This window comes from Physeter macrocephalus, chromosome 16 (genome assembly GCF_002837175.3).
Source record: "Physeter macrocephalus isolate SW-GA chromosome 16, ASM283717v5, whole genome shotgun sequence".
Lineage (NCBI taxonomy): Eukaryota > Metazoa > Chordata > Mammalia > Artiodactyla > Physeteridae > Physeter > Physeter macrocephalus.
In genome coordinates this window covers 33,197,897-33,222,732 of record NC_041229.1, presented here as the reverse complement: position 1 = coordinate 33,222,732, position 24,836 = coordinate 33,197,897, and the positions used below count along the sequence as shown (strand labels likewise).

The 24,836-nt window shown below is 36.8% G+C and overlaps 1 protein-coding gene across 1 annotated transcript in view; it reads left to right on the top strand.

Moving 5' to 3' along the window:
- The window catches only part of CNTN5 (contactin 5), a 1,454,884-nt gene that overhangs the window by 1,399,914 nt on the left and 30,134 nt on the right, over nt 1–24,836 (top strand). The window contains exons 20-21 of the mRNA XM_055091393.1: nt 1,913–2,147; nt 18,462–18,571. Of these exons, the coding sequence (XP_054947368.1) occupies nt 1,913–2,147; nt 18,462–18,571 (345 nt within the window). The remainder of the gene's footprint in view (nt 1–1,912; nt 2,148–18,461; nt 18,572–24,836) is intronic.

The window sequence follows — 24,836 nt, the reverse complement described above, 5'->3', positions numbered from 1 at the left end:
TATCCTATTAGTGGGGATAATTTTCCTTGCTTTACAAATTATGAAACTGGGGCACAGTTTCAGTACTTTCCTGAGAAGCAGTAGAATTGGGACTTTGAATCTGAAACCCTTATTCTTTTGTGTCCCTCACTGTATGACCTCCAAAATTCCTTCTGTCAAAGGAAAGGAACAGGGGAGAAAGAGTGTGAGAGGTACATTTATTTTCCATAAAGCCACCTTCCTTCTTTGATGTTAAATTTATTATCAAATATAGCTGTGTATCTAACAGAACAATGCGTTAGAATATGGAGATGGAAATGCCTATTGGAGAAAACAACCAATCCCTGAACATCTCTAAGAACAATGATAGAATGTACAGAAACATACAGAAAAACCCCTTTCCCCAGTAAGAAATCTTCCATGAGCACATCCTCTGACCTGTTCTTCTGTTCATATGCCTCTTCTTCAATATAACTTTATGCCTTGTTTTTGATTTCTGCAGAGGTATTAACTTCTCAATACCTGATCTTCACTGAGATCAAACCTCTCTAAACGGAATTGCCTTCCCTGTCAGTTTTATGTCTTAGTCAGCTGGAGCTGCTATAACAAAAATGCTGTAGACTGGGTGGCTTATAAACAACAGAAATTTAATTCTCACAGTTCTGGAGGCTGGAAGTCTAGTTCTGGAAGGCATTGGTGGATTCAGATCTGGCAAGGGCCTGCTTCCTGGTTCATAGAACACAATTTCTCACTATGTCCTCACATGACAGAGGGGCAAGACAGATCTCTAGATTCTGTATTACAAGGGCAATAATCTGATTCATGAGTACTCCACCCTCATAGCCAAGTCACCTACCAAAAGCCCATCTCCTAATACCATCACATTGTGTTAGGAATTCATCACATGAATTGTGGGGGAGGAAGGGTTGTAAACATTTAGTCTATAGTACTTTGATATAATAGGCTTTGTCTCTTTTCCTCCACTCAATACATAGTTTTTCCTCAAATCAAAATTCAAAATAAGAAAATGTAGCAAATGTTTATTGTGTATCTATTTGTCAAACATTGCGCTAGGCAATGTCTGGTAACTGCTCCACTGACTAACTAGTTAATCACAATTACTATTTTCTGTGGTGTGCAATTGCTGCTCATTTAACAAATTTAAATGTAAGCCGTGGAGTACAAGTCTCTTGAAAAAATTCTGTATTCTAATTTTTTCATATGTTAGTAAAGCACAACAGTAATTGAGAAAAACTCTAGAAGAAAGGTCTTACATTAATTTCACCGAGATTTTCTGTGCAAAGGCCTCTGCAGAGCATTACCAGTGACAAGATTTTCCCAACCACCAGACCATATGACAGTTTTCCCCAACATATTACATTCTAGTAATATGGAATCCAAGGACCTTTGTTTCATAGACATGACTAATTGGAGCAAATTTGTTTCACTTCAAGAGTTTTCAATACTCCTGATACTTTTCTTAAATACCAAATGAGGGCTTCCCTGGTGGCGCAATGGTTGAGAGTCCGCCTGCCGATGCAGGGGACACGGGTTCGTGCCCCGGTCCGGGAAGATCCCACATGCCGTGGAGCGGCTTAACCCCGTGAGCCACGGCCACTGAGCCTGCAAGTCCGGAGCCTGTGCTCCGCAACGGGAGAGACCACAACAGTGAGAGGCCCGCGTACCGCAAAAAAAAAAAAAAAAAAAAAATACCAAATGATACCATTTAATTTTTTAATCTTATACCTTTAAAGCCTTTTAAATTTCCAGTGACTGCCAAGCTATTGTTCTATGTTGGCTTCCAATGTAATATAAAGATTGGAGAGTCTCTATTGCTCTAGTTATCCATAATTTTTAAAAATTTAAAGATTGGAAAGAGTGGGGGTTTCGATCAATTATTTTCCTGATATTTAATTGTATTTTTCTTCTCTAGCCAGTATCGGAAGAGTTTCAGAATGGGGAAGGCTTTGGCTATATTGTGGCTTTCCGACCCAATGGAACACGTGGCTGGAAGGAAAAAATGGTGACATCTTCTGAAGCTTCAAAATTCATTTATCGAGATGAAAGTGTCCCTCCTCTTACTCCCTTTGAAGTGAAGGTTGGCGTTTATAACAATAAAGGAGATGGACCTTTCAGTCAAATTGTGGTCATATGTTCAGCTGAAGGAGGTCAGTTTTTTTCATGCTTATTATTTTCATTCCACATTTTAATATTTTATTTTTGTACATGAATGTGACACTATTGTAATATATTAGATAATACAGGTACACCAAAAGTGAAAATAAAACTTACCCATAGTCCCACTACACTTTTTAGATATATTTTTCCAAAATTTTTTCCGAATAATTTTTATTGAAAAAAATTGATCATTCCATATACTTTGCTTTATGTTCTTCACTCCTTGATGATGTATGGCAAATATCTTTCCATGACAATAACAATATTAGTAAAGCCTATAGAATATTCTCTGGATGGATAGACATTTAACCATTCTTTGCTGTTTCGCAATTTAGATCAATTTCTATTTTAACCTTATTCTAATTTAAATTTAGAAAATTATATAACTTCTATTTTAATTGAAAATTTTAACTTATGTGAAATAAATTTAAATAAAGACTCCAATAACTATTCATTACTAACCTCATACACAAAACAGCCGACTGATAAAGAAGTATCAGACAGGATTTTTTGTTTGAAGCTTTTCCCACATGGTATCATTAAATCCTCACAACAATCTTGTCTAATAGGCTTTATTATCCCCATTGTAGAGAAAGAGAAATTGAAGTCCAGAAAAGTTAAGGAACTTGTTAAAAAAAGTTAAATAGTTTCTAATTGAGAATTAAATCCAGTCCTTTCAATCATTAAATCCTTGATTTGTCTATAGCAAGCTGCCTTCCTATGTATAACCTCATTTAATTCTCAGTTTAAAACTACTAGGTAGGCAGGACTTAGGCAGGAAACCCATTTTACAGATCAGTAAACTGTAAATCTGTGACTTATTCATGGTTACAGTCAACAAGTGGTAGTGTTAGACGACAAACTCAGTATCCTACATCAAAATCCTTGGTTCTTTCAAGTTTTAATACAAAAATGCATTTTCTGAGTGAGAGAAAGCTTGATAGAGCTAACTCCCTAAAGTTAGCTTTTCTGCACAGTCTTTCTTCAATTCAAGTGCACAATTTCAATTGGCCCTGCAAGTAAATAAAATGCCTTACAGTCCCTAAACCTGACAGAAGACTGAGCTAATGTTACACAAAAGGCAGCACACATTTGACCTTCCCAATAATTATTGTTTCCTCATAAACTGACCCTTTTACTTCCTTTGTGCCACATGTGTGACTTGAATAGCTTAAGAGAATTACCAATCTTTTTGGTATGGGGAATTCATGGCGGGGGAAATAAGTAAGGTCGTTTAAATACTGAAGCACAAAGGTAGTGTCTGATTTATGTAAGATGTAGTTTTTCAGCACTAGCTGCCTTGTATTTTATGACATAGAACCAAATTTTGAAGCAGAAGTAGAAAGTTTTTCCTAGTATAAGAATGAACAGGAAAGTGAAGAATCAAGTAATAATAAGGAATCATAGGTGTTCTGATGAGATATTCATGCACTTAGCATCTCAAGTTTCTGATGTTTTTTCCAGATAGTATAGCCAGTCTCCACATTACTTATATTAACTCTTACAATCAAATATGAGGTAGGAATCTCAAGCTGCAATCTATTTTGCAGGAAACTGAGACTCAGAGAGGCTAAGTAACATGCTCAAATCAACCCAGTAAATAACAAAAGATGTAAGTAACTGTAGTAAGTGACAGGGCTGGAATTTGAACACAGGTCTGTATGACTCCAAAGCTAATGCTTTTAATCACTACCCTATACCCTCTCATCAGGAGTGTCTTTAACAATAATATTTCATTATTGTATTATGTTATTGTATATAATAATAATATTTTACATCATTTGTTACTCTGATATCTGTTTTGAAGTACATTTTATTCAGGAAGTGCATATTCTTGTGCTTTTAATTTATTTAACCTAACTATAAAGTGCATGGTCCCAAATGTCATGTGAGATGAATTGAGGACGTGTGTACATGCTTCATATGGTAACACCAGTGTTGCCTTTAAGAAATCCAGATCTGTTCATTCCTTGTCAACTTTTGCTTTAAAATTAAATTATAGCAGCCACCATGGGTTGTTTATACTGTGTTTTCTTAAACTTGAAATGGCTTGCCTTTAGAGATTTCTCTTTCCAACTAGATAGCAAATATGCATATTTTCTTTCAAAGACACCGAGGTTGTTGCTGTAACATATTTCATAGTAACACTTCATTTACTTTGGTGGACTGAAATATGAAAGATACCAGGCAAATTAAATCCGAATGGAGGGAGGAGCTTCAAGATTGTGGAGGAGTGAGACGTGGAGCTCACCTTTCTCCCCACAAATGCATCAGAAATACATCTACAAGTGGAACAACTCCTACTGAACGCTGGCAGAAGACCACAGACCTCCCAAAGGCAAGAAACTCCCACGTAACTGGGTAGGGCAAAAGAAAAAAGAAAAAACAAAGACAAAAGAATAGGGATGGGACCTGCACCTCTGGGAGGGAGCTGTGAAGGAGGAAAAGTTTCGACACAATAGGAAGCCTCTTCAGTGGCGGAGATGGCGGAGGTGGTGGGGGGAATCTGCAGAGACACAGAGGAGAGCACAGCAATAGAGCTGCAGAGGGCAAAGCAGATAGATTCCCGCATAGAGGATTGGTGTTGACAGGCACTCACCAGTCCGAGAGACTTCTCTGCTCACCCGCTGGCCAGGTCGGGTGGCGGCTGGGCGCTGAGGCTTGGGCTTCGGAGGTCAGATCTCAGGGAGAGGACTGGGGTTGGCTGCATGAACACAGCCTTAAGGGGGCTAGTGCACCACAGTTAGCCAGGGAGTCCAGGAAAAAGTCTTGACCTGCCTAAGAGGCAACAAGACCATTGTTTTGGGGTGCAAAAGCAGAGGGCATTCAGAGCACCACTTGCCTAAACGAGCTCCAGAGATGGGCGCGAGCCACGGCTATCAGTGTGGACACCAGAGATGGGCATGAAACACTAAGGCTGCTGCTGCAACCACCAAGAAGCCTGTGTGCAAGCACAGGTCACTATCCACACCTCCCGTCCCAGGAGCCAGTGCAGCCTGCCACTGCCAGGGTTCCATGATCCAGAGACAACTTCCCTGGGAGAACACATGGCATGCCTCATGGTGTTGCAACATCATGCTGCCCTCTGTCACCACAGCCTCTCCCTGCATTCCATACCCTCCGTCCCCGGCCTGAGTGAGCCAGAGCTCCCTAATCAGCTGCAACTTTAACCCTGTCCTGTCTGAGCGAAGAAGAGGTGCCCTCAGGTGACCTACACGCAGAGGCGGGACCAAATCCAAAGCTGAACCCCAGGAGCTGTGCGAACAAAGAAGAGAAAGGGAAATCTCTACCAGAAGCCTCAGGAGCAGCGGATTAAATCTCCACAATCAACTTGATGTACCTTGCATCTCTGGAATACCTGAATAAACAAAGAATTATCTAAAATTGAGGTGGTAGACTTTGGGAACAATGATATATATATATATTTTTCCTTTTTCTCTTTTTGTGAGTGTGTATGTGTATGCTTCTTGGTGTGATTTTGTCTGTATAGCTTTGCTTTGACCATCTGTCCTAAGGTTCTGTCTCTTCAGTTTGTTTTGTTTTGTTTTGTTTGCCATTTAGTACAGTTTTTAGCACTTGTTATCATTGGTGGATTTGTTTTCTTTGTTTGGTGGCTCTCTTCTTTCTTCCTTTCTTTTTTTTATTACTTTTAAATTTCTTTTTATTTTTAATAATTATTTTTAATAACTTTATTTTATTTTATTTCCATTCTTTCTTTTTTTTTTCTGAGCCATGTGGCTGACAAGGTCTTGGTGCTCTGGCCAGGTATCAGGACTGTGCCTCTGAAGTGGGAGAGATGAGTTAAGAGCATTGGTCCACCAGTGAGCTCCAGGCTTCATGTAATATCAAACGCCCAAAGATCTCCCAGAGATCTCTATCTCAACGCTAAGACCCAGATCCACTCAACAACTACCAAGCTACAGTCCTGGACACCCTATGCCAAACAACAAGCAAGACAGGAACACGACCCCACCCATTAGCAGAGAGGCAGCCTAAAATCATAATAAGGTCATAGACAAAACACACAACCAGATGCAGTCCTGCCCACCAGAAAGAAAATATCCAACCTTATCCTCCAGAACACAGGCACTAGGCCCCTCCACCAGGAAGCCTACAGAACCCACTGAACCAACCTTACCCCATGGGGACAGACATCAAAAACAATGGGAACTCCGAATGTGTAGCCTGCAAAAATGAGACCACAAACACAGTAAGTTAAGTAAAATGAGAAGACAGAGTAACACACAGCAAATGAAGGAGCAAGGTAAAAACCCAGCAGACCAACCAAATGAAGAGGACATAGACAGTCTACCTGAAAAAGAATCCAGATTAATGATAGTAAAGATGATCCAAATTCTTGGAAATAAGAAGGAGAAAATACAAGAAACAATTAATAAGGACCAAGAAGAACTAAAGCGCAAACAAACAATGATGAACAACACAATAAACGAAATTAAAAATTCTCTAGAAGGAATCAATAGCAGAATAACTGAGGCAGAAGAACTGATAAGTGACCTGGAAGATTAAATAGTGGAAATAACTACTGCTGAGCAGAAGAAACAAAAAAGAATGAAAAGAATTGAGGACAGTCCCAGAGACCTCTGGAAAAGGATTAAATGCACCAACATTTGAATTATAGGGGTCCCAGAAGAAGAAGAGAAAAAGAAAGGGACTGAGAAAATATTCAAAGAGATTATAGTTGAAAACTTCCCTAATATGGGAAAGGAAAGAGTCAGTCAAGTCCAGGAAGTGCAGAGAGTCCCATACAGGATAAACCCAAGGAGAAACATGAAAAGACACATACTAATCAAACTATCAAAAATTAAATACAAAGAAACAATTTTAAAAGCAGCAAGGGAAAAAAAAATAACATACAGGGGAATCTGCATAAGGTTAACAACTGATCTTTCAGCAGAAACTGCAAACCAGAAGGAAGTGGTAGGACATATTTAAAGTGATGAAAGGGAAAAAACCTACAACCAAGATTACTCTACCCAGCAAGGATCTCATTCAGATTCAATGGAGAAATTAAAAACTCTACAGACAAGAAAAAGCTAAGAGAATTCAGCATCACCAAACCAGCTTTACAACAAATGCTAAAGGAACTTCTCTAGGCAGGAAAAAGAAGAGAAGAAAAACACCTATGATAACAAACCCAAAACAATTAAGAAAATGGTAATAGGAACATACATATCGGTAACTACCTTAAAAGTAAATGGATTGAATGCTGCAAACAAAAGACATACACTGTCTGAATGGTTACAGAAAAAAGACCCGTATTATATGCTGTCTACAAAAGACCCACTTCAGACCTAGGGACACATACAGACTGAAAGTGAGGGGATGGAAAAAGATATTCCATGAAAATGGAAATCAGAAGAAAGCTGGAGTAGCAATTCTCATATCAGACAAAATAGATTTTTAAATAAAGGCTATTAAAAGAAACAAAGAAGGACACTACATAATGATCAAGGGATCAATCCAAGAAGGAGATAAAACAATGGTAAATATTTATTCAAGCAACATAGGAGCACCTCAATACATAAGGCAAATGCTAACAGCCATAAAAGGGGAAATCAACAGTAACACAATCATAGTAAGAGACTATAATACCCACTTTCACCAATGGACAGATCATCCAAAATGAAAATAAATAAAGAAACACAAGCTTTAATTGATACATTAAACAAGATGGAATTAATTTATATTTATAGGATATTCCATCCAAAAAAACAGAATACACTTTCTTCTCAAGTGCTCATGGCACATTCTCCAGGTCAGATCATATCCTGGGTCACAAATCAAACCTTGGTAAATATAAGAAAATTGAAATTGTATCCAGTATCTTTTCTGACCACAACACTATGAAACAAGATGTCAATTACAGGAAAAAATCTGTAAAAAATACAAACACACGGAGGCTAATCAATACACTACTAAATAACCAAGAGATCACTGAAGAAATCAAAGAGGAAATCAAAAAATACCTAGAAACAAAGGAAAATGAAAACACAATGACCCAAAACCTATGGGATGTGGCAAAAGCAGTTCTAAGAGGGAACTTTAGAGCAATAGAATCCTACCCCAAGAAACAAGAAATATCTCAAATAAACAAGCTAACCTTATACCTAAAGCAAGTAGAGAAAGAAGAACAAAAAAACTCCAAAGTTAGCAAAAGGAAAGAAATCATAAAGATCAGATAAGAAATAAATGAAAAAGAAATGAAGGAAACAATAGCAAAGATCAATAAAAGTAAAACCTTGTTCTTTGAGAAGATAAACAGAATTGATAATCCATTCGCCAGACTCATCAAGAAAAAAAGGGAGAAGACTCAAAACTGGTTCTTTGAGAAGATAAACAAAATTGATAAACCATTAGCCAGACTCATCAAGAAAAAAAGGGAGAAGACAAATCAATAGAATTAGAAACGAAAAAGGAGAAGTAACAACTGACACTGCAGAAATACAAAGGATCATGAGAGATTACTACAAGCAACTCTTTGCCAAAATTGACAACGCTGAAGAAATGGACAAATTCTTAGAAAAGCACAACCTTCCAAGACTGAACCAGGAAGAAACAGAAAATATAAACAGACCAATCAAAAGCAAGGAAATTGAGACTGTGTTTAAAAATCTTCCAAAAAACAAAAACACAGGACCAGATGGCTTCACAGGCGAATTCTATCAAACATTTAAAGAAGGACTAACACCTATCCTTCACAAACTCTTCTACAATATAGCAGACAGAGGAACACTCTCAAACTCATTCTACGAGGCCACCATCACTCTGATACCAAAACCAGACAAAGATGTCACAAAGGAAGAAAACTACAGGCCAATATCACTGAAGAACATGAGGCAAAAATCCTCAACAAAATATTATCACACTGAGTCCAAAATCACATTAAAAATCACACACCATGATCAAGTGGGGTTTATCCCAGGAATGCAAGGATTTTTCAATATACACAAATCAATCAATGTGATACACCATATTAACAAATTGAAGGATAAAAACCATATGATCATCTCAATAGATACAGAAAAACTTTTGACAAAATTCAACACCCACTTATGATAAAACCCTCCAGAAAACAGGCATAGAGGGAACTTACCTCAACATAATAAAGGCCATATATGACAAACTCACAGCCAACATTGTTCTCAATGGTGAAAAACTGAAAACATTTCCACCAAGATCAGGAACAAGACAAGTTTGTCCACTCTCACCACTATTATTCAACGTAGTTTAGGATATTTTAGACACAGCAATCTGAGAAGAAAAAGAAATCAAAGGAATACAAATCGGAAAAGAAGAAATACAGCTGTCACTGTTTGCAGATGACATGAAACTATACATAGAGAATTCTAAAGATGCTACCAGAAAACTTCTAGAGCTAATCAATGAATTTGCTAAGGTAGCAGGATACAAAATTAATGCACAGAAATCTCTTGCATTCCTATACAACAATGATGAAAAATCTGAAAGAGAAATTAAGGAAACACTCCCATTTGCCATTGCAACAAAAAGATAAAATACCTAGGAAAAAACCTACTTAGTGAGTCAAAAGACCTGTATGCAGAAAACTATAAGACACTGATGAAAGAAATTAAAGATGATACAATCAGATGGAGAGATATACCATGTTCTTGGATTGGAAGTATCAACATTGTGAAAATGACTATACTACCCAAAGCAATCTACAGATTCAATGCAATCCCTATCAAACTACCAATGGCATTTTTCACAGAACTAGAACAAAAAATTTCACAATTTGTATGGAAACACAAAAGACCCCGAATAGCCAAAGCAATCTTGGGAAAGAGAAACGGAGCTAAGACAGTATGGTACTGGCACAAAAACAGAAATATAGATCAATGGAACAGGATAGAAAGCCCAGAGATAAACCCACACACATATGGTTACCTTATTTTTTATAAAGGAGGCAAGAATATACAGTGGAGAGAAGACAGCCTCTTCAATGAGTGGTGCTGGGAAAACTGGACAGCTACATGTAAAAGAAATTAGAACACCATACACAAAAATAAACTCAAAATGGATTAAAGACCTAAATGTCAGGCCAGACACTATAAAACTCTTAGAGGAAAACAGACCGAACACTCTATGACATAAATCCCAGCAAGATCATTTTTAACCAACCTCCTAGAGAAATGGAAATAAAAACAAAAATAACCAAATGGGACCTAATGAAACTTAAAAACATTTGCACAGCAAAGGAAACCATAAACAAGACGAAAAGACAGCCCTCAGAGGTTGGAGAAAATATTTGCAAATGCAGCAAGTGACAAAGGATTAATCTCCAAAATTTGCAAGCAGCTCAATATCAAAAAAACAAAAACCCAATCCAAAAATGGGCAGAAGACCTAAATAGACATTTCTCCAAAGGAGATATACAGATAGCCAACAAACATATGAAAGAATGCTCAACATCACTAATCAGCAGAGAAATGCAAATCAAAACTACAATGAGGTATCACCTCACACCAGTTCAGAATGGTCATCATTAAAAAGTTGACAAAGTATAAATGCTGGAGAGGGTGTGGAGAAAAGGGAGCCCCCTTGCACTGTTGGTGGGAATGTAAATTGATACAGCCACTATGGAGAACAGTATGAAGATTCCTTAAAAAACTAAAAATAGAACTACCATACAACTCAGCACTCCCACTACTGCCCATATACCCTGAGAAAACCATAATTCAAAAAGAGTCATGTACCCCAATATCATTGCAGCACTATTTACAATAGTCAGGACATGGAAGCAATCTAAGTGTCCACAACAGACAAATGGATAAAGAAGATGTGGCACATATATGCAATGGAATATTACTCAGCCATGAAAAGAAAGGAAATTGTGTTTTTTGTAGTGAGATTGATGGACCTAGAGTCTGTCATACAGAGTGAAGTAAGTCAGAAAGAGAAAACAAGTACTGTATGCTAACACATATATATGGAATCTAAAATAAAAAAGTGGTTCTGAAGAACCTAGGGCCAGGACAGGAATACAGACGTAGACATAGACAATGGACTTGAGAACACTGGGATGGGGAAGGGTAAGCTGGGACGAAGTGAGAGAATGGCATGGACAAATATACACCAAATGTAAAATAGATAGCTAGTGAGAAGCAGCCACCCAGCACAGGGAGATCAGTGTAGTTCTTTGTGACCACCTAGAGGGGTGGAATAGTGAGGGTGGGACGGAGATGAAAGAGGGAGTAGATATGGAGATATATGTATATGGATAGCTGATTCACTTTGTTATAAAGCAGAAACTAACACACCATTGTGAGGCAATTATACTCCAATAAATATGTCAAAATAAATAAATCTGAATAGAGTCTGCCTTTGTTCTGACAAGAAAATTCAAACATATATTAGCATTTGCTCACTAATTAAATTTACTAATTTGGAACTTCATGTGTAAATATTAATAAAGTTTTAGCACCATTAAATTGTGTTAAACATGAAAAGCAGGACAATGGAAGGAAGAGAGATCATTTGCCTAGGGCAAGCGGAGCTTGAGTTTCAAGCTCAGACTAACTGTAAGGTCTTGGGCATTTTTTTCACCTTCCTGAGCCTTACCTTCCTCCACTCTAAAAGTGAAAATCTAGCAGTAGAACATCCCTGGACACCATTACAAGTCTAAGACTAAAATTTTGTCAGTTTATTCTACATTCTGAAATATTCTTTTAAAGTTTAATTGTCCCAGTATAGGCAATCATAACAGATCGACTTTTGCTCTGTAATAGAAAGAGGGAAACCAACATCCTTTTTAGTCACTTGGCAAACTGCTTTACTTGAAAAGGAGTGAACATTTTCAAGATTGAACCATTTTTTAAAAGAGTCAAGGCCTGTAATAAACTGACGAAATAATATACTGTGCTCATGCCAGAGCAGGGGCCTCTCTTCCATGTCTGTGGATGTGCACAGAGATTCACAGAGAGCCTTTGTCCTCATACTCTTGCCCAAAGCCCAGCTGACCTGATTGAGACTGTATTTCTCCATAGACCACTTCTGTTTCTTTTTTCTTCCATTAACCTAGTCCACCTGTCCTCTGTATTCTTTGATAAAGCAAAGAACAAGAGCAGAGGGACTGGCTTTCTATCTCTGTTTATGGGCATAGTTCCTTCCCTTCATATCATGATACAGCTATGCACCTAGAGTACCATGGAGAAGGTACCACCCTTTCACAGCTGACATCAAGACATGAAGAGAAATGTGCCAGATGCCATATCAAACACAGCCATGTTTTTTGGAGAGAAGAACAGAACACAAGGACTTCAAGGCACACCTGACAGTAGTAGTTCTCAACCCATTTCCTACCGGCACGTTGACAATGGATGACATTCGCATCCAGAACACACTTCCATAAGTGTTTGTGTGCACTCCCCATACCTCTATGTTTTCCTTTTCCTCTCAAGAAACCTATTGGGATGCAAGTGAGAGGTACCTTACTGAAGGGAAAACCTTAAATATAATCTGTTATAGAAGGATTCATCATTTATACATATAGATACTTAGTAAATCACTTGGGAAATAACCTTGACTCTTGCCACTCGGAGGTTGACTATTGCCCTAAAGTACTGTCAGAAAATCTCCAAATGGTATTTCTGCTAACACCCTTGAGACTTTGAAACCTTTCAAGGTTTCCACAACAGAAATAATCCCGAATGGCTCTGTCAGTGACAAGCAACATTCGACATAAACCTGGGAGGAAAGAGATTTGCCTTCTGGGACTTCCATGCACCATGCACATTTATCCATACCCTTTGAAACAGGCAAAAATTATGTGCATTCTAACCCTGATTTGACTTCAGGTCTCAGGGCATGATATAATCCCATACAAGACTCTCATACTGGAAACAATTCTATTTTTTTAAAGAATAGCAAAGTTCCAACATAATTGATTTTAAAGTGCAGCATGGTATAAGCGATAAAAAACAATATTTCCAACATGAGAAATCAAATTGGCCTTCATTTCCATATTTCTAGAAATACTTATTAATTAAACTTATATCCATTTTCCACTTTAGATTTGGAAAGGGAAGGAACCTGAGCATTCAAATACATCTAATAGAAAAATAGAGGGAAATTCAATATAGATTAATTGTAGGTTGAAATATTTGTTTACATGTGGTGTGATTTAACCTTCTCTAGTTTTTTTGGCTTTTTCCTTATATGTAAAAATATGCGGCTTTTATTTTTTATTAAAGTCAAAAAGCTTCTCCTTGTTTGCAGAAAATGATATGCAATTATCCTCTTGCAAATCGAGCTACCGCAGCTCAAATTAAAACCTGACTTTCATGAGGTGTTATTCTGCAAATCAGTCCTTAGCTGAAACTGAGCTCAGTGGGATTTATATGAATTTGAAAATTAATAAATTGGCATATTAGTTGTAAAATACGAGGAATAATTTCCTGTCTTTGCCAGATGATCCATTTGGATTAGTGCCTGTAAAAGTTCCACTACAGCTGTCTTAACTGAATTTTTAAATAATGAAACCATAACCCTTCTCCCAGGGAGTTTATTAAACTGTCCTTTGATTAATGCTCTTGCCCACTCCTCCCGGGAAGTCAAAAGTATAATCAACATTATAAGCACATCCCCCCATATTACTTGGAGAACTCCAGCTGCTAGGTCACTTAATACAAATGTATCATCTAAATTCATGAACACGGTAATGCTGTACAAAATTTTTAATCTAACAGGAACTGAATTCTATCAGTCAGCCTGTCCACTTCATATCCCAAGATTGGAGTGAAGGAGTCAGCCATGGCCTAATTAATATCATCATAAGTGAAAAAAAAAAGAAATCTTTAAAAATCTTTGAATCTATTAGACAAAATGCTAGTGTAATCTCACATAAATCCCCGAATTTTCATCAAATTACCCAAGCATAACACATAGAAGTGAGAGTGGCAAGAAGCATCCTGTGATTTACAGATCAGGAGAGTTTTAGAGATGCCTGAATATAACAAGATCTATGAGGAGCAATGTAGCTGTGGTTCAAAATTATCAAAAATTCCATGAAATAGGAAAAAAAGGAGTTGATAGTATGTCTGTGGCAGGGTTAAATAGGAGATGACGGGGGTTTAGGTGGTTTCTGGCAAGACTTAGAGAGGCCAGCTGGGGATTCCAACATAAATATTCTTGAGAGAAGTTAGGTGTGGTGGGGCAAGGAGAAGAGAAAGCAGTAGGAAGAAGCACCAGGGGGGTAAACACAGATGTGTGCACAGAAGCAGAACAGTGTGGTGGTCAGGGGCTGACTGCTCTGTTCAAATCTGCTCTCCACCCTCTAGCAGCTGTGCAACTTTGGGCAAGTTGCTTAACCTCTCTGTCCCTGGATTTCCTCATCTGAAAAATGGTGACAATGATAGTAGGGTTGTTGGGAGGATTAATTGATACATTATAAAGAATTTTAAATAAGGCTTGGCATATATCAGATCTTCAATAAATGGCAGTTAGTATTATTACCTTTGGTTATTCCCCCCTCATCTATTTTCTTTGTTATTTTTTTTCATTTGTTTTTAATCTTATTCCATTCATTCATCTATCAGTTATTTGGAAACAATTGTGCAGCAAGAGGATTGACTATATATTCTTCTTGTAAAATCTCTTCTGCACCCCAAAACTGACCCTAAGAGGTAAAGAATGAGCCAGCTTCTTCCTTGGTGCCATTTAAAAACAACAGAAGAGAGAGCCCTTGAGACCTGTGTTCTACTTGGGGCTCTTTCAGAGCCAGAAGCAGAGTTCGGATAAATCAACCTGTTTCTATGTCACTTTTTTCATCTGCAAAATGAGGCCATGTTTAAGTTTTCAAACTGTACCTATTATATCCAATGATATTCGTAAGTCCTTTTTCCTTTATGCAGTTAATGTAGCCTGTGCAAACTTATCACAGAGACACAAATCTTCATTGAGTCTACAATCACTAAGATGAGGGAGCAATGAGAACTGTGTGTGTGTGGCATCTAAACAATTTCACGATAGGGAGCATTCATCAAATTGACAATAAATTTCATATTTTTAAGTTTTAGAAGTAAGAGAATAATAAATATTTACAGTGAAAGAGCACTGGATTTATTATTTTGCTCCTGATGACACTTTGCCTTCTGAATCATATTATGTGATTTTACAGTATTTTAGATTAAAAAAAAATTTTTAAAGCAAAAAAAAAAAAAATGAGGGCATGGATTTAAAACATAGGTTCGTAACTCAAAAGCCTATAGACGTCAGGTAAGAAATATAAATAAGTGAAGTCGTCCCAGAAGTGAGACAATAAAGTCTGTTAGAGAATCTGGCAAACTAAAAAGAATATGCCCTGACTAATGGGACCAACTGCTAATTCTCATCTAACAGCACCCAAGGATTCAGACTTGGTATCCCCCTTTTTTCCCCCAAATAAGCCATAAATTCTTATTTTTAGATAGAATGTTGGAATTAATTAATTTAATAGATTATTTGGGCAAACAAAATACGGCTGAAGACCCACTGGCCATCCATGGGTGACCTTTGATCCAAGTGACTTTCTAAAATTCTTTCTAGTTGTGACTTGCCATCATTCAATTGCAATGGGATGCCCAAACAGGACAGCTAGTTCCAATTCAAAGCAGACATTCTATGATCTAGTCCGTTACTCTTGCCTGCAGACAAACTTTTTGATACACATGAAAATATTCACTGGCTAATAAACTGTACAAATTGAAACTTTTGGAAGTCAGCTGAATGAGGTCACTTTTTTACATGTTTAAATTTCCAATGCTGGTCAGCATGGGTCTTCTTCTGATATTATTTACATCCAGAAGGTGAAAAAAATAAAAAATGACTCTTCAATTCTTGTTTCATTTACTCTCATTCATTTGATGCAACTATAATATTTATCTACCGTGAGTGCAACTGTGAAGTGTCTTCTTGTGTCTGACCTGGATTTAAAAAACTTAGAGATTTTAAATAGAAATTAGGGTGCTGGTTTGGGAAAAAACTTCTGAATATTTTTATTTTTTACTTTTTTAAAACTTTCGTCATTCTATTTAAAAAGTACTTACACTTGTGTAGTGCTACAGAAAGCTGAGAGAGAAATTTCTTTCTCTAGTGGTAAAGAGAGATCAAAAGGCTGCCATCCAACCACATATTTTGTGCTTCTGAAATTATTTATCCCCCTGCAATCTCCTTTGACAAAGATGTAATTGCCTCAATAATAAAAAAAAAGTTGAAAGAAGGCATTTGTCACACAAATCTCTGCAATGCATTCACTAAAAAGATAAGCAAAACTTCTTCCAAATAACAAATGATATTCAAAGAGTGGGTTTCTTTGAAATAAATCATATCCTAAATCCTGGAGATCAGATTATACACACTTAAGAACATGAGCATTTCCTTTCATTCACTTGCAAAATGAAGAATTTTAACTCCTGTTAAATAGCAATGAAAAAAAAAATTTGTTGCAGGTCTGCTGAACAGAATTCTAGAATGAAATAAAAGTAGAAGCTTTTCACAGAGTTGTTTTTTTTTTAATCTGGTAGATGCACAAATAATAGGCAGTTGGAAAGTGGGATGAAGGAAACCATTGAGCAAAAGAAAATAAAAGATATTCAAAGGGCAGAATGAGAAATGACAATTTATACCATGGCAGAAACTAATGTCAGCTTCTGTGTAAAGATTAATGTGAATTTACCAAAGCACTTTGAAGTAACACAAATATAGTATATAATTTTAATGAAATCTTTACCAAAAGAAAAATCATTGCTCAGTGCAAACATGCACCTTTGAAAAAGTCTTCTCTGTGCTTTTGTACAGTAACAAGGGTAGATGTTTTTTACTTATATTTTTCAATTAATAATATATAAAGGCTCTCCAGGTAGATACGTGGCCACCTTCCTTCCATTAGAAAAGGAAAAATCTCAGTAAATGGTTACATTGGGTTGTCCAAAAAGTTCATTCGGGTTTTTCCATAACATCGTCCGAAAAACCCAAACAAAATATTTGGCCAACTCAATAATTCCCTTTATATGACTAAGACTTAAAAATTTTATTTAGAACTCTGCCTTTGCAGTATGGCTCCCTGAATCTAAAAAAAAAAAAAAAAAAAAAAATGTGTGTGTGTGTGTGTGTGTATATATATATATATATATATATATATATATATATATATATATATATAGTCAACAGGTTCATCTGAAGTCTTACCAGTGATATGGGGTTAGAATCAAAAAGCCTCTACAATTTTTACGGGGTAGGGGTTTTTAAATCGACTTTGTATAGACTAGTTGAACTAACTTATGGCCTTTATTCCTCCATTTCATTTAACGTGTGTTTGTGACACAGTATTTATGATTCAGCAATGTCAAAGCTGAAAATATTTTGTTCCTCACATAGAGTACAACCTCAAATAAAGTGCACCTCTTGATGGATACCAGTCAGACATGGTGTATTTGAAAAAAAAAAAAAAAAAAAAGTAGTGAGAAAGGTCACTGAGCATAGGAATGAATGAAAAGGTGGTTTTGAGCAACAGCACAACAGCATCGAGACCTTCGGGGACTTTCCTTTTTGGTCTATATCTGTCTTAAAAGTCAATGCATGCCTTTTAAATATCATAACACATTCCTTACACAATCATGGAAATGTAGCTTTGTGGTTGGAACAACAAAAGAAATCTAATGAAATTTAGATTCTGTTTGTGCCTTCACAGGGTAAAAAAATAAAATAAAAAGTGATATTTTGTGAATGGATGTTTTAAGTGCCAAGCACTGTGCTAAATAATTTATATGTATTATTTCAATTAAAATTAACCTTAAAAGTTTATGAGCTAAGTACTCTCAATATGCCCAAATGACAGAAGATGGAACTGGAGCTCAGGAAGAGGTAAAGCAACTTGTCTGAAGGTAAGTAATTTTTTGGAAGACAAAAATCAACAACAACAGCAACAAAATAATCCAAGCCTGACTCCTAGTCCATTCTTTTGATCATTATGCTAGACTGGCAGACAATTTAAGTCAGACAATTTACCTTCTTCAGAAATGTCCTAGTTAATCCAAGGATAAAGATCTTCTTTTCTTGTCTTGCTAGATTTGTTATTTGTCATTGGTAATGTACTGATGAGACTTGGACACAGTGTAGAAATCCGAAAAGAACATCTTTTTTTCTTGCTGTGCTTTTCATAATCATCACAGCCCTTCATTTTAAAAATCAGATAGAAGGAAGTAACACCTGACATATTCAGGTGCAATGCTTTGGTATGCATAACTTGTTACCATTGTGGTTTATTATTTCCATTTTCCTTCATACAGAACCCACTGCTGCTCCCACAGATGTCAAAGCTACAAGTGTGTCTGTGTCAGAGATTCTTGTTGCATGGAAACATATTAAAGAGAGTCTAGGAAGACCACAGGGATTTGAGGTATGAACAGAATTACTGAAAATAAGCCTTGTTATTTCTGCTGGCACTGTACTCTCTTGAAGAAATTGTTTGGTGACACTTCAACAGAATTACATTCCTTTGAAATTTCACTCTATGGAAAAGAAATGAGAAATATACTATTCTACTGACATGTATTATGTTGCTCATTAGCTAGCTTATTTTTCAATATAGTAGTTTCCATAGCACTGGGCAAAGATTTAAAAAAAAAAAAAAGAAAGAAAGAAAATAGACCTTTAGATAAAAAACCAGGAGCTACAGGTTGATATTTATGGGTATCCAATTTATTGGTGGTTAAAAATACTTTTTGTGTATTTCTCTTTAATAATTTAATGTATGAAACAAGTTTTCCTATTATATTGTTCGTGGCAGATCTTACCTCCTATACTAACTTCTCAGATTTGCTTGGAACTTAGTGATCTGTACCTATTCACTCAAATGACTTTTTGTCCTTCAGATTTTACTGTTTTGAAACATAGTTACGCCAGTTTTATAGTGGTGAACATTTTATAACAATTCATTGACTTCAATAAAATTTTATCCTGCACATGGACTAAAGGATTGTGGGCAGTCTGTGAACTTGAGTATTCCACAAAAACAAGAGCTCTCATACAGCTCTTGTTCTTGCCTTTGCCAGTGAGGGAAAGGATTAGGGGAGTAATTTATAAAATACAAAAAAGAATTAGCATCCAACTGAGGATCTTAGTTGTGTTTAAACTTTTTAATGTTTACTTTTCCTCTGTTTCAACTGCCACTAATAGAAAATCATCTTGATTTTTAAACAATGACCAAATATAGGACTTGTATACCAACATGGTTTCCAGGCTAAAAACACATTTCTTTATTATATTTGAGTTTTCAAATAATGGCTGAGAACTATTTGATTAATATACAGCCAGCAATAAAGATTACAGTGATTAAGAGTTTATACAATCTTTCTAAGAGTTACAGCAAAGATCATTTATATGAAACCATTACCTATACAATATCACGGATTTATTTTTACAATCTTGCTTCAGTTCATTATTTGGTGATAATTCAATATGTATCATATCAGGATTGCATGTTTGTTTTATTAAAATATCTTTTTCTCCTTAGCCATGCTGCAGGGACCGTGTCTGTTCACCAGTGAATCCCAGGACTGGTAGTACTTGGCTCAGGACAGCTACAATAAATATTTGTTGAACAAATGAATATCTGTGCTTCACAAACAGCCCCTTTAGTTCCCACTGTAGAAAACATTGGGGTGGCCTGCCCTGCTCCCCTTCACTGGGCCAGGGCACTATCCCCTAGCTGCTATGAGTGTTGGCTATGAATGGTTTTCATCTTCCCCTCTGGAGAACTGCCCTCCACTAAGGGGTGATGCCTTACCTGAAAAGGTACCAACCCCACAATCAAGCAACCCAAGGTCAATGACTGGCTGATACTGACTGATACTGGTCCCTTGCTTCAAGGAGGAAACAACTTTTGGTGCAGTTTATGATCCAGAGCCTTTGTCGTGTACATCAGGCCAAGGCTAGATCACCTGGGACCACACTCTTGCTCAGTTCCTTCTACTTCCCATCCTCTTTTCCTCTCTTCCTTATAGATTCACCTGCAAGCACTCTCACAGTAAATCACATCATTCAAATCCCTGTCTCAAGCTCTGCTTCTGTGGAACTCAACCTAAAACAATTACATGAGTATAGGTCCACCTAGACCTCTGAATCAGAACATCTGGTGTGCATACTTGTAGTAAGCAATAAAGTGTATTCTGGTGTTCAGAAGAGTGAGGATACAGGCTTCTACATCTCAAAGTGATACTCCTGTCACACAGCCAGTCACTCTCAATTTTTTTTCTGCCTGTCCTAATAGCATGACATTCATATCCCCACCGTGATTCACCTGTAATAACAGCTTTCTGTGAGGCCCTACAGAGATCACATAAGATTTAAGCTTGTGAACAATGGTTCTCTTTCTAAATATAAATCATCATTCATTCATTCTTTCAACAAATATTTATTGGAGGCCTACTAATTAGAAGACACTGAGCTAGATGCTAGGGATAAAACAATGAGCAAATTAAAGTCCCTGTCCTCATGAAGCTTATGTTGTAGTAGGGAAGGCAAACCATAAACAAGCTAACAAATAAATGTGTGATATAATTTCAGTTTATGATGAATGCTGTGCAGAAAAATAGTATGCACAAGAAGGTAGAGTGAGAGTCTGCTGTTTATAGAGGTTTGAGGAATTAACCTTTCTGAGGTTGTGACATTTGACATGATCGAAAGAGAGAGAGAGAGGCACAGAAAACAGCAAACTCAAAGGCTCTGTCTTAAGAGCATGCTGGCCTTGTTCAAAGAACAGAACAGGAGCGATTTTGGCTAGATAACAGTGAACAACAGGAAGAGTGGTAGCAGGAAAAATCGCCAGGACAACAACCAGGTTATATGCAGTCTTGTGAACCAGGAAAAGGAGTTTAGATTTTATCTTCAGTATAAGGAAAAGCCATTAACGATTATGAACAGAGAGTCAAGTCAGGCTCTGACTCATATTTTAAAAGCATCTCTTGGTCTAGAGGGTGAAGAACAGACTCTAGAGAGGACCTCAGGTAGAGCAGTGGAGAAGTGGTCCTTCCAACCTAGCAGACAATGAAGTTGCTTTCGACTAGAACAGTAGAGGTGGAATTGATGAGAAGTGGACATTTTAAGATATATTTTGAGTGGAAGTGTGGCATGATTTGATTATGAATTGGATGTGGACTATGTCAAAGTTAATTCCAGAGCTTTTGACCCAAGAAGCTGGGAGAATGACAAATCATTCACATACATAAGGAACTGATGGAGAAGAGCATAGTTTAGAGAAAAAGATCAAAGATTCTGGTTTAATGTGTTAAATGTTATAAGCCTTTTATTTTATTTTATTTTATTACAAAAAGAGCTATCAAGTAAGTCTTATTTTAAGAGAAAGGTTAGAGACAGAGCTATAACTCTGAGGAATCTTCAGTATATAAATGGTTTTTATACATGTGCTGGCTGAGATCACTGAATGTTGATAAAGATGTCTGAGAATTGAGCCCTATGGCGCCTCATCATTCGGAACTCAAGAAAGAAAGAGGATATGGCCAAAGAAACTATAGAAGACATTAAAGAAGTTCAGAAGCCAAGAGAAGAATTTTAAAATAGAGTGTTCTACTGAGTCAAATGCTGCTAAGAAATTCAGAAAGATGAGGCCTGAGATTGCCCAATGTGTATGACCACGCAGAGACCTTACTGACCATGGTGAGAAGGGTTTTACAAAATGCTGATGATCAAGGTTTTACTAGAGATCAAGATCAAGATCACTCAAGCATGGCACTCAAGAGTGACAGAGCACAAAGTTTTCTCTAAATCTATTTTATTCAAAACAACTTATCACAAGCAAAAATGGAATATCTTTGAGGATATATTAATAGCATTTAATCAAATTCTGGAGCAATCATTACATTGACTGAATTTTATTTAAAGTAAATCAACACAAATTCTGACAACAATTTTTACATAAAGAAACAACACAGCTTCCATAGGCACAGTAATATTTATAGTATTTTATAGTGCATTATAAACTGTATTTTTAAAAAGATGGCATCTTGTTACCGAAAAAAAAAGAAAACAATATCTTGTTAATGGGAAAATCAAATGTATGCTTTTCATTATCAGAAAATAATTAAAACTTTATATAATTCAATGACCAAATATGACATAACTGTTATTTTAAGTAAAATATAGTCAGCAAAGACTCTTTATAAGATATACTGTCTCAGGCTTCCCTGGTGGCGCAGTGGTTGAGAGTCCCCCTGACGATGCAGGGGACACGGGTTCGTGCCAACGAAATTGGGTCATTTGTAGAGACATGGATGGACCTAGAGACTGTCATACAGAGTGAAGTAAGTCAGAAAGAGAAAAACATATATCGTATATTAACGCATATATGTGGAACCTAGAAAAATGGTACAGGTGAACCGGTTTGCAAGGCAGAAATAGAGACACAAATATAGAGAGCAAACGTATGGACACCAAGAGGGGAAAGCGGGGCGGGGGGTGTGGTGGTGGTGGTGGGATGAACTGGGAGATTAGGAGTGACATGTATACTCCAGTGAGAGGCCTGCGTACCGCAAAAAAAAAAAAAAAAAAAAAAAAGATATACTGTCTCATAAGTGTATAGCTGCATGTAGATTTTAAAAATAAATGTGAAATTGGGTCATTTGTAGAGATGTGGATGGACCTAGAGACTGTCATACAGAGTGAAGTAAGTCAGAAAGAGAAAAACATATATCGTATATTAACGCATATATGTGGAACCTAGAAAAATGGTACAGGTGAACCGGTTTGCAAGGCAGAAATAGAGACACAAATATAGAGAGCAAACGTATGGACACCAAGAGGGGAAAGCGGGGCGGGGGGTGTGGTGGTGGTGGTGGGATGAACTGGGAGATTAGGAGTGACATGTATACTCTGATGTGTATAAAATAGATAACTAATAAGAACCTGCTGTATAAAAAATAAAATAAAATAAAATTCAAAAGTAAATAAAATTCAAAAATAAATAAATGTGATATAAGTAAAACTTACCAGCATCACTCCCACCCCCTATTTTTTCTACTCTCTATCCCTTTAAGAAAAGCTCTACCTCTGCTCTTCACCTTACCCATCCCAGAATTTACTGTTTTCATTGTCTCCTCGTCTTTCTTTTCAGTAAAAAGATCTCCAGAACTAAATATTTCTAAAATGTAGTAATCCCTAAAGCTTAATATTTTAGCTTAATAATATTTAATATTTTATCTCATCACTATCTCCCTCCTCTATTCTATCCCGGCCACAATCCTAGTTGTATTTACTAATAGTAGAATTCTGAGCATGATGACGATGAAACAAGTATTGTTTTTGTCACCATAGCCAATGAGACTGGTTTCAAGTTTTATGTACTTATCATATCAATCCTGTGAGTCATTTTTCTAGCCATAACTGCAGCTTTACCTGCAATGTCTAAAGTAGTTAGTTACTATAACTGCTACCAGTCCTGTGCCACTCTGAAAATAGTAGAGACAGTGTTTTTGGTCATGTCTCCTGTTTTTCCTGAATTGAATGGGTGAATACAATAGAAAAGGTCCTGCTCTTATGAATACTGCATCCTAATGGGAGAAAATAAATAAACAAATAAATGTGAGAAAAATAAACTTAGATAACAATACATGTAGAAGTGCAAAGGTAGAACACACCTGATTCACTTAAGGAACAGAAGGAAGTGGAGCAACTACACCTTGGTGAACAGTGATGTGAGTGAAATTTGAAGTAGTCAGAGAGTTAGGTGGGCAGACACAGTATTATGTAGGAATATATAGATTATGAGAAGAGTTTGTATGTTATTCCAAATACAATGAAAAACCATTGGGGCAATTTTAGGAGGAGAGTGACAATGTCTGATTTACATTTTTTTAAAAATATTACTCTGGCAGCTATTCCATGCAGAATGAAAGGGTGAGGGGAGAAAGGTTAAGAGTAGAAGTTAGGAGGTCATTGCAATAATCCATGCAAGAAATGATGATAACTTAGACTAAGGTCATAACAGTGGAGTAGGAGAAAGGTAGACATACTTTAGAGGCAGGTCTGGCAGGATTTTCTGAATGATCAGATGTGGAGGGAAGGAAAATGATGATTCCTACATCATGGCCTTGGTCAAATGGATGAATAGTGGTATGATTTACCAAATAATAATAATAAAATTTTTAAAATTTAAAGGGAAAACCTGGACAAAGAAGAGATTTGAAAATGGGAAATAAAGAAGTCTGTCTTGGCTAAATTAAATTTGAGATGCCTATTGGAAATTTAAGAGGGTAAGTCAGATAAGCAATAGGATATGTGGGTTTGGAGTCTAATTAAGAGATCAGGGCTGAAGACATAAAGGGGGCAATCATAAAGGTGGTATTTAAAGCCATTCTATTACATTAAATCACCTAAGGACAAATTCCCAGAAGGGAGTAGAGGAAAGGAGAAGATAAGAGGAGGAATGAAGGGGGAGATAAGCTGTGTCCTGGTGCAATCAGCACGTAGAAATTTAGCTGAAGGAAAGGAATCAGCACGGAGAGTGACAAGGAGAGATCATCTTGATGGAGAGAAAATCAAGTGTGTGAGGTATCAAAGAAACTAAAAGAGCTAATCAGAAAGAAGGAAACGGTCAACTGTGTTTACACCTGCTAAGAGATCGAGATGAAAGCAGAAAAGTTTCTATT